We start from the raw sequence: 11,663 nt of genomic DNA, 5'->3' as shown, positions 1-11,663 counted from the left end.
TTCACCTTCTAATGTTGTGTACGAGCACTCAGTTCTCTACTTATAACATTTTAGATGTGACTTGACCTTTTTATTTTTGTTTTAGTTGCAGTCAGACTGCGTAAAGAGAAATATGCATATTACTTGTAGCACTTTGTGTAAAGATGGCGTTATATAAAAGGTTGATATAGGGGGCATCCTCTCTTACACTTTCCTTCTATGTTGAAGCATGCACTTGCTTTAATGACTTGGACTTCATTTTTATTATCCGCATGGTATACTAGTATGATGGGAGAGTTGTTATGGGACAGTGTTGTCATGGTTACTTGAGATTTGTGTCGCATTGGCTTTAAAGTCAAGTTCAGAATTTGACTTGAAGCCTGAATGAGACGTGCGTGATGATGATGATGAGGAGGAGGCTGCCGGGGAAGACTTGAGGGAGATCCCGTTCAAGTTTTAAATCAATGACCAGGGCAGTCATTGCGAGTTAAAGTCAACACGTGTGCACACTTCTAACACCATCACCCTACAGTCTTCATTCAGGTTTCAGCTCTGAGAAACGAAGTGGCTTTAAAATAAAGCCGAACACACAAAGTTGAATTCCAAAATGGTTGCGGAGGTTGTTGTTGCACTGCCGCCTGTTGTCATGTCCCCCCGGTGCCTGTAGTAGTGCTGTAAGAAGCCTCAATCTGGCGACCAAACCAACACCCTGTGCTCCATGTATACGCGCACTTTTAATCAAAATAACCGACATCCAAACGCGAGCGACTTTCACCCAACGGTGCTTGCGAGAACGAAATCAGGACCATCGCCGGATATCCGCGGAGAATACGCCTCGGGATTAATCCGGTCATCCGTAATAGCCGTCGATAGTGGGTGAGAAAGCGAGCCTTGTCGGGCTAACGCTAACACTAGCGGGCTAAGCTAAAACCGGAAGCGAGCAGCTGGCGCAGCACGGGAGTCGGAGTGAGTCGGAAGGCCGCGCGAGTGCGAGGCGGAGCGGGTTGCCTGCTACGCGACTCGGGAGGATTCCGTAGGCCCACGGTAACTCCGAATTTCGCTTTAACAAACATTTAAAACGGAAACATGCTGGAAGAAAACCTCGGTTTGTTGGATCAACACGACAATAATCCCCCCCCCAAAAAATAAAATATAAAAATAAAACGTTCGTATGCTCTTCCGTTTGAGATTTTTTTTTTTAAGACTTTTTTTTTTTATATCGCTTCACGCCACCATTTTTGCGCATTAAAAACAACAACTCACACCACATACAAGAGCATATAAGCTACCACTTATTAATGTACCACGAGTACAGTTTGTTAATACAATGTTGTTGTTTTTGTTATTGATATCCACCCAACTCCAGCTAGCTATAAGCTAATCAGCTCGTTTCCCGTCCTTCATCCACAGCAAAATGATCAAACGGTGACCGCGCGCGCTACTTTTAAGCGTCGCTCCTAATCCTGGCCTCTTAAGTAACTGATAACGCGACCCAAGTGTGAGATAGAGCAGGAGGCGGGAAGTTTTGGCCACCGTCCCCTTGCACGTTTAAACTCGCTTTGCATGTCAAACCTACCGTGCTTTACTCTTTAACATTTTAGGATGTAGTCCTTCATCTGCTTAAAGCACCTGCTTGACCGAGCGATTATAATGTGTAGCTTTAAACGGAACCGTAAAATGATCACAAGTACAATTTCAAATGATTCATTAATTTTTTATTTAAAAAAAAAAAAAAAAACTCATGCTTTTAAAATTGCATCATGCATTTGATTCTCATTTCACAGTCCATTCCCATCTTGATCATTACTATAACTCCACACTGGCGAAAACACACCTTATGTTTAAACCCTAGGCTTGGTTTGGGAAAGGAAAATGCTCTAAATACAAGCACACATAGAACTTCTCAATGCTCATTAGCCTTTAATTAGATACACAAAACTGACTAGGATTATCACACACACACAACATGGAGTGGGTGATGTTTGATGAATTATTATTATAAAGATTAAAAAGACAACAAAAACAACAACTCTTTGACACTTCCCCCTCAGTGATCTAATCAGAAACAGTGTGATGGAGGTAAATCGTGAAGATTTAAAAAAAAAAAAAAAAGATCCAAAGTGGAATACAGAGCGTTCCGAGAGTTCTGCTCAGGCTATTTGACTTCCTGTTGATGGCGATAGCTTCCTCAAATAGTTGTCCTGATTAGTACTTACACAATTTATAATAAAGACTATAACGTAGTAAACTGTACCCTTCCTGGTCACTGGAGTGGTACCGTCATTAGTGTTTATCTATTAGTGTACCTGTTGACGTAACAATGACATAAGGTACATAATTGGACCTTTTAACAACTTTTTAGAGAAATATTTTACATGCATTTCATGGACACAATATACTAAAGGTACTGTTTAGTACCCTTTGTTCTGACAGAGTAGTGTATTGTATAGTCTTTATGTGAAAACAGAATACTCGGGCTTGTGCTTTACATGAAAAGTTCTAACCAGATGTTTTTCTGCCAGCTGATGTTTCGGAGTGTTTCAGCCCTGGGATGTATGAAGGGAAACACATTCACTATTCGGAGGTGGACCACAAGCCTCTATGTTCATACAGCCCAAAGCTCTGCAAACAGCGCCGGCTTAATGGCTATGCTTTCTGCATTCGTCATGTTTTGGAGGACCGGAGTGCCCCTTTCAGGCAGTGTGAATATGTAGCCAAGTACAACAGCCAACGCTGCACCAACCCCATCCCCAAGACCCAAGACCGAAAGTAAGTGTGTGTTACATATTATATAAATATACTAAAATGAACATGTATTATTAAATATACTTACGTCCATTTTAAAAAAAAAAAAAAATCAGATTTTGCAGCAGTCACCTGCAAGTTATGGGTGTCCTGCCAAAGAAAGAGAGAAAGAAGAAGCAAGACACTCTTGAATCTCTGGCCCTCAACATCACTGTGCCCTCTCTAGCTCTGAAAGCTCCTAGTGACCTGGACCACTTACTCCCATCTTCACCCTCCTCACTCACTCGCCTGCTTCCGTTGGACCCTTATGCCTTCTTCAAGGTTGATAAAGTGAAGAAAGAAGGCCCTAAGTTGGGGAAGAAAATCACAAACCGTTCATTTAATCCTAAACATAAAGATCACGCCACAGCCCCAGCCGTCTCCCCACATTCCGTCTCCCTTCTTTCTCAACAGGCTGTAGGACCTCCCCAAGCTCCTTTAGTATCCATATCCCCTCTTATATCCATCTCACAACATCCAAAACCTAAATCAGGGCCAATATGCACAACATCTCCTGCTCAGGCTGGTCCTCGCACCGTGACCACCACCAATCCCAAGCCAGAGATACGTCCAGAGCTGGCTCTCCCCAAGAGAGTTGTTCCTCCAACTCCAAGCAGTGCAAACATGTGTATGGGCCCAGCACAGGATTCAGGAGCACCAGTACAACATCAGGTTCCATGTTTGTTGCAGCTTCACAGGCTGATGGAGCAACAGAGAAGAAAGCATGAAGATCTTAGGCCTCATTTCGGTGTGTAACTACTGATTTGTACCCTTCAGTAGATGATTTAAGATGCCTTTAAGCTTTACTAACAGTTTCTATTGCAGAGCTGGACTGGTCCGAGGACAGCGGAGAAGAAGAAGAGTGCCAAGTGGAGAAAACGACATTATCTAAGTATCAGAGCCCACAGGACAAAAGGTGTGGATAAAATAATCCAACTCATTCATGTCCATTACACCATGACTGTATTTTACCTGCACCTTCTCAATCACTGCTAACAGATGTGTCAACAAAGTGGGCGGAAACATATTTGCCCAAATGCACATGTAGTGAGCGTTTCACTCTGTGTAATCACGTGACATCACTCGATAGGCTGTAGGAAGAGGTTTCAGTCTGGGTTAGAAAGAAATCAGCCCCAGCCACAGTGGCAATGATTTTATGCCAGTCAAAGAAATAACCCCTTTCTATATTTTTGTATGAAGCTTGATAGATCTGTGCAGTATCACGATGTCACATATGTTTACTCTGATTATATTATGTTACCAACCCTGCCAGCCTTTACGCATTTTCTATCGGAGTCCGCCGGTACGAGCTGTCACTCAGTAAGTTGGACTAGAACGGGAGATAAGCCAACCAGCATATGAATCACAAGTTTTGTTTTGTTTTTTGAATAAAAATTTTTTTTAATGATATTAACTGACGCCACCTGGAAGCCCCGCCCCCTTCCCTTCATCTCACATTAGCGCTTGAAATTAGCCCTAACACCCTCGCTTTCTGTCATGATAAAAGGAGAATATGTAAATGAGTAAAGACTATGTAATGTCGAAGCACCTAAAAATTCACCATCCAGCTGAGTTTTCTAGGCTCCTGGTTGATCATCGTTTAATCATCGTTCCGAGACGATTAAATCATTTTTAAAATGGTAAATCGTGAGCAGGGAAAAATCAATATCTCATAAGCCTAAAGGTTAAGTTTTTGACATATTAAGGATTTTATTTATTTATTTATTTTTTGAAGCCTTCTTGAAACAGCTTGTTTGTATTGTAGAAAGCACTATACTCATCTCACCCCTGAGACAAGCTAATCTGAATCTAATCTCTGTTTGTTTTGCACAACAGTTGTATTGGTTCTGGTTCCCGTGGGGAGCGGCTGGCAGGGCTTTGCAGCTATTTGAGACAAAGGCACAGACAAATGCGTAGAGAAGAAAGAGGCTTCGGGAGAGAGAGAAAGTCCCAGCACGCTGTCCGCAAAGCTTTGCTTCAGGCTGCCACACACGACCCTGATCACACTGCTCAATTAATCCAGCAGCGTCATACTGAAATTTCAGTAACCTCAAGGTAAATACACAGCCAAGAGCACTAGACCACCGTGCCCCCCCCTCTCAGTTATTTTGAAATGTTTAATGATATTATGTGAAGATGACTGGGCTTACTACTAGTATACACACATTAAATATGTGACTCATCTTCTGTGTGAGTGAAGATAAGCACGTTGCTAATTGCACGTGTCTGTTTTGCTATACAGTACTGCAGGCAGCTCAGACTCAGGACTGTGTGTGGCCCAGGTTAACGAAAAAGCCTGCACTAACCACTCCTTGCCTTTCACCAGACTCTGCCTCCAACGTATCCTTTCAATAATGTCCTCGCAGTGACGTCTAATGGTGGACTGAAGGGGCTGTCATTGTAGATCAAGCACTAATTTAACTAAAGGATGAGTTTTTCCAGGTGACAAACAAGACAAGGAATACGTTCCCTTTACTTCAGCCAGGGAGAGAATGTGACAAGCAGAAAAGGAGGATGGAGCGGCATGTGTAAACAAAAACATTGCACATCTGTCAGCGTATGTACAAGAAATCATAATTATTGATCACAGAGAACCATTTGCCAGTCGAAAGAAATAATAATAATATCAGTCGCCACCTGTTGGCTGCTCAGCTGTAAGTGAAGTATATTTATTTGTGTTTATTTTATTGAAATGTGGGACTCTAATCTAGTCATGTACACACCCATTCACTCTCGTGCTCATACTGGCATATTTCAGAGCCATTCTGCAACCAAACAGCTCCTCATTTGTATACTGCCATATACAACAAATACAAGGCCATGGGCCATGCCTATCACTTGGGACAGCCCTGAGCTGATGTATTCATACTGCAGTGCATTACAGTGTTATTGTACTGTGTTGCATTCTGTGTTGGTCCTTAATGGTGCTGCTCAGATATCCTGCAGAACAGTTCACAGCAGCTGTTCTCGAGCTGCACTGCACGTTTTGCAGATGGGGCACAGTGTTCCGTCCCAGTCTTCGACATCACACATCAGACACCACTCTGTCAGGAGCATGCCAAGAAAATGGTGTTTGTTTGTTTTTTTCTTTTTTCTTTCTTTCCAAAATAGCTCTGATTATCTGATAAGTACAATTGGATCAGACTATCAGAGACCATATGGTGTTTATAAATCAATTTAAAGGGGCAGTTTGTGATTAAAAAAAAAAACCAAACAAACAAAAATAATAATCAGATAAATTGGACGCACTGACAATTGCAGACGTACCTTCCTATGGATCTTGCTTGTTTTTTCATTTTTTTCATTTCACGCTTTTCTCTATATTTCTTTGTCCCAGAATGTAGCTCCACCTTCACCTGAAGCAGCGCTGATTAGTTTTGGTCCCTTTTCTCTAAGAAGAGATCAGACCTTGTATATTTTTGACCAGAAATGTTTTGATCAAATGAGTTTGTTATACAATGGCAATGTCTTGGGATAACCCTTGTGACAAATTCCTACATGTAATTGTGTGGCTCCTAGTGGTATTTTATAAATTAATCGGAGGTGGTGGAGTCATTAGTTTGGAAAGGGAAGGTGAATCTGATTGATCAGAAGGTGCTGCTTAGTTTTCTTTAACAGCACAGCTTTGACAGTAGTGCCGGCTGTACTTCAAATTACAGGCTTATCCATCCATCCATCCATCCTTCTATACCGCTTATCCTTTTCAGGGTCACGGGGAAACCTGGAGCCGATCCCAGGAAGCATCGGGCATAAGGCGGGGTACACCCTGGACAGGGTGCCAATCCATCGCAGGGCACAATCACATACACATTCACACACCCGTTCATACACTTTGGACATGCCAATCAGCCTACCATGCATGGTAGTAGTCTTTGGACTGGGGGAGGAAACCCCAGCAGCACGGGGAGAACATGCAAACACCGCACACACTGCACACACAAAGCGGTGGGAAATCGAACCCCTAACCCTGGAGGTGTGAGGCAAACCTGCTAACCACTAAGCCACAGTGCACCCTCACAGGCTTATATTAATGCTAATAATAACGTTATAATATCTGTAGTAACTTCTCATTCACAGGGACTTGTGTAGTGGACTCCACATAGTCTAAGGCTAAGAATAAATGGGAAAAAAACCGTGTTGTTATTTAACAACAAAAAAACTTATAATAGTTCCTATGGTTAGGAGATGTTTATTTGACATTAATGGAAGGAGTCTCCAGTTTCAGTGCTTTGTAACAGTAGGTTTTCTGCCACGGGAGAGTCTTCCAGTCAGTTTTCTCGGGAAAAAAAGAAAGGCTGGTGAGGGAATTTATAGCTGCGATGATGTAAATAACAACAGGAAATAAGTTGTTTTTCCTATTTTACAACATTATAAATGGTTTTAAAAAAAGGGCTCATTAATGAAGGAACAATTGTTAGTACTGGTGAAATTGCTGTGGTGGTATAAGAACGAATCATTTCAGAACATTCTACTGTTGGGAAATAATCGCTGTTGTACCACACCACCCCTTCATTAATTATTTGCCCATAATAGCACCCCTGTTGTGTTTAACTTCAGGTTTTCCTCCAAACTGCTCCTTTTATGCTACTTGTTTAACGTTTGGGTCCAGAAAGGGATCAGAATTATTCAACACTGTTGTACTTATTACCCTCGGATCATTCATTCATTCAAATCATGACTGTGACCAGGATGAAGTGGTTACTGAAGAGGAATGAATGAATTATTGTGTTTAAGCACATACTGTAGTTAGTGAATAGTTTTAAGTAAGCAAATCCTCAGCTATGTCTTTTAGTATGTTTTAGTATACAGGATGTTTACAGCATGGGTGAAGTATATGTGCGTCACATGTATATTCTCTGGCACACGGAGCAGGATAACTTCCTCCGCGGAGACGTGAGCCGCAGAACGTACCATCACCAGCAGCAGCTGCAGCAACGCCGGCGGCTGAAAAAGGCCAAACTTCCATCCCTGAGCAAAAAACACAAGAAGAAGGGCAGAAGAGGAGCAGTGCGCCGACCTCAGAAACCCATCCCCCCTGCACTGCCCCAGGGTATCCTGGGAATGCCCTCTGTCCTGTGCCTACCATCACAACCCAGTGGGATGAGGTAAGATTCTTTGTGAGTTTGTGTGTCTGTGTTCGTATGTTTGGTGTGTACCTCATTGCCTGAATTTTCATACTGACAGGAGTCCCTTGACCCCGGATCTGAGTGCCGATGAGCTTCCGGACGACATCACTAGTGACATCAGTGACATTCCCCATGACCTGGAGCTTAATCAGGAAGATTTCTCAGATGTTCTGTCCCGATTCCCAGATGACCTGCAAGACTTTGATCTGTTTGAAGGTAGCAAAACTTTTTAATAAATAAATAAATAAATAAATACATGCCTTAAAAGAATTCTTTGGTCGTGAGTTTCGATCAGCAGTCTCACATAGCAGTGTCAGAAATGTTTTGATTAAAATCTCCGAGTGTGACCATGGCTGCGGTGCCCAGTTAGCTTTTTCACCATAATAACGATATGTGTTTGATCACAGGTAAACAAAGTGAGCTCTTACCTACGTCAGAGGAAGCTGAGGAGCTGGTGCGGGTCCTGCAGGACATGGGGTCCTACCCGGAATCCCTGGCGTGCCTGAGCAGTATAGCCGAGTTCGGTCCGGTGGAGGGGTCAGACTGCCGTGGTATGGAGGGCGGCGTCATGGACCTGCTCGGTGCTCGTCTATCAGCCGAGACCCTGTCCAGTCTGGAGCTAGACCCTAGCCTGCTTCCTACCACAGAGTACACCTTCCCCCCTTACCCACGTTCCCCCCCTTCTTCCATAATTCACCTGAGGGACAGTGTGCGCGCACAGAGGCGTTACTTATCACACATTGATGACTCCAAAGATGATCTGGTGGACGAGGACGTGTCCCACGGCTCCTGGGGCGTCCTCGCTTTGCCTCTCAGCGACTCGACACAACTCCACAATCTCATCACCTCAGACGGACTGCTCATGTCCACAGCGTTGTCCACGCCACCGACTCCCATGCCAACAGCCCCTTACCAACCCACCACCACACTTTCCGCCCTACCTGAGAGCAGCCTGACCATCCCAGTCACTTCCTCTTCCTCTTCCTCACCCCGACTAGACTTCCTGTTCCCAGGGCAGCTCAAACACACACTTCCCTCTCTGTTCAGCCACTGCGGAATTCCTGCTGACCTGCAGCCTCATCACAGCTCTCCAGCGCCCACTATGGACCAGACCTGAGCGGCCATCTGGAACATTTACAAGTGCACATCTCTTAGTATTCAGGGAAGGTTTTCATTTTATAACTTGCATGGGTTCTTCAGTTTAACTACTTCTATCTTCCCATATCCGGATGGGTAATTTTTTTGGTCACTTGCACACCCCAGAGCAATAACGAAACCCCACAAGCAAGAGTATATGGCACGCTTATTTTCTACAACAGATAAATTAGATGGATTTTAGCCATGGATGCACACCACTTGTATTCTTATATATGCATATTTAATATATTTATAGAGTAGTGATGTGCACAGCTAGTTTATTGATGAGTCCAAACGTGTGGTTTCCTGGTGGAAATGTGGTTACTCGTCTAGAAATAATACGGAATGGTTATATGATGGAAGAAAACAACGGCACGGAAGATGTCCCAGATGTATCAGTTGTCCTCTCTTGTCCTGTAATGATTAAAGTGGTTATATCGGCGGCTGGTGTTCGTGCTTTCCGTAGCTGTTCTGCTGTTGGGTTCTGCTTTTTAGTGTCAAGTGCCATGAAAGCTATGTAAACCTTTCATAATCAGTGTGCTGCAAATCAATAGTGTCCTTTAAAGAAGAGCTATAGATATGCTTAAAATGTCTTTGTTATGAACATCTCATCAACATCCAGTATATGTAATGTAACACCGATGCCAGGAATCCATATCTCTCTGGCTCTCATGTTCGCAATTCATTTTCCGGAAGACGTTTTTTTGTCGATCATGTTAGTGTCATGCGGATCGTGGATAAAAGCTTGGTAATGCTCGCATCATCTCAAGGCCTGTGTAATAACGGATTGTATTAATTATCTTCACACCAATCGCCTGTTCTCACATCACATGAATTGTCAGTCGAAGGCAAGTTGGTGTCTGATGAGAACAGCGAAAAAGTGTGTGCTGATTCGAGTAGGCCTGCCAGTGTATCCGATAATGCTGCTTTCATCAGTGTCAATAACAGTATATTATTCCTGCGTAAACAGAAGAAGCTGGGATCGGTCATTTTTATGTACTTGTATTCACTGAATGTATTGAACGATGGAAGGATTTGTTTATTATAACCAATAGAATTTTATCGCCCCCTCTGCTTTGTGTCTTGACTTGTCTACTTTTTTGTTACTAAAGTGTGTGGATGTGGATGTTGGTAAACACAGATGTATCAGATTTTTTTTGTTTGTTTTATCAGAAATGCATAAATTAAATCTGCTATGACTATTAGACAGTGTCTGTTTTGTTGTTGTTGTTGTTGTTGTTGTCAAGCAATGCGCAGTGGCATGGTTTATATAGTATACTTAGAATGAAATCATGGACAGTTTGTTTAATGCTATTCCTAAAAATAAATCAGTCTACTTTCTGATCGTTAGAACCGGCAAAAAACTCACTCCAAACGAAATGAATTAAATGTAAAATATCCAAGTATTAATGAGAAAACATGGGTATAATTTAGACTAGAACATCAGCTAGTCCAAAAATATTAAATATTTGCATCCATGTTGAAGTTGTGCATATTATATATATTTTTTAAGTTACACCTTTAGGAGTAATAGACGCTCCATTTAGCACCTGGAAGTGCTCTTGAGCTTGTTCCTCTGGGGGAACCTGTATGTACATTTCCACTCATAATTGTTTTGCCCCGAGCTCAACTCCCACATTGCGCTTACTACTAATAGTTCAAACAAACAAACAAAAATTCTCTCCGCAAATATCAAGGTGCAAAATTATTCAACCCCCAAGGTTAGTATTTTGTGGAGCATCCTTTTACTCTTTCTAACCACCGATAAACTTTTCCAATAGGTGCTCACAAACTTCTGACGCCTCTCTATCGGAAGCTTTGCCCATTCCTCATGTGAAAAAGCTTGTAGATCGCGAATGGGCATTGGTTTCTGTGCATTCATAGCTTTCTTTAAACCCCACCAAAGATTTTCAATAGGATTTCATTCCGGGTACTAACATGGCCACTCGGTGAAATTCCAGGATGTGCGCTGAACCAAGTCTCGCTGGAAAGTCCAATGATGAGATGTTCTTTTGGTCATAAGCCTTACCTTCCTTACGTCAGACATACCACTGATCCATGGGTCAAAACAGTTCCGGTTTCATCACTCGATAAACTCCACATGCCTATCCGAAATCCTTCATCCATGTTCAAGTCGACTTCTTATGCGCTTGTTGGTAAGAGTGGAGTGTGGCGAGGTGCCCAGGCATGAAGTCCTTGCCTTGTTTACTCTTCTTCTTATACTTATAAGTGTTCACTGATACTTTAGTTCTTGCCATCATCAGGCCATACTGAAAGCCTTTGGCAGTAATTTCTCGGCTGTTCTGTTCAAATGTCTGATTCCACTTGGTGACATTTTGCCCTTTCTTCCACTCCCAGGTAGGTTTCCTGCTGAAAGCATGAATTTTCAACTTGCATATGATGCTGCCAGCTGTGTGTGTTGGAACTTTAAGTGTCATATAGTGTTCATATAGATGTGGTAGGACAGGAGTGAAAAATGAAGTATCTTATGATTGGTCAATAAATGCATTTTGAGTGAAAGTAACAGCAAAAAAAAAAAAAAGTTGTGCTAACTGTGTAAAGAGTTTTGGGAAAACATGAATAGCCCGATCATGACTAAAGCTTGTTAGCCATTTTAAAATCTTTTTAAAAAAAAAA

General features: G+C 42.5%; 1 protein-coding gene across 1 annotated transcript; it reads left to right on the top strand.

Moving 5' to 3' along the window:
• The first annotated feature begins 82 nt into the window (after positions 1-82).
• ino80db (INO80 complex subunit Db) lies at positions 83-10,231 on the top strand. The gene is made up of 10 exons (XM_017481370.3): positions 83-1,023; positions 2,502-2,748; positions 2,841-3,511; positions 3,589-3,679; positions 4,600-4,818; positions 5,006-5,103; positions 5,699-5,832; positions 7,636-7,868; positions 7,948-8,105; positions 8,297-10,231. Exons 2-10 carry the CDS (start codon positions 2,531-2,533, stop codon positions 9,004-9,006), a joined length of 2,532 nt encoding a protein of 843 aa, XP_017336859.1. The 5' UTR covers positions 83-1,023; positions 2,502-2,530; the 3' UTR covers positions 9,007-10,231.
• Positions 10,232-11,663: the final 1,432 nt, after the last annotated feature.

This window comes from Ictalurus punctatus, chromosome 12 (genome assembly GCF_001660625.3).
Source record: "Ictalurus punctatus breed USDA103 chromosome 12, Coco_2.0, whole genome shotgun sequence".
In the NCBI taxonomy this organism is placed as follows: Eukaryota; Metazoa; Chordata; class Actinopteri; order Siluriformes; family Ictaluridae; genus Ictalurus; species Ictalurus punctatus.
This window is presented reverse-complemented; position numbering and strand designations above follow the sequence as displayed.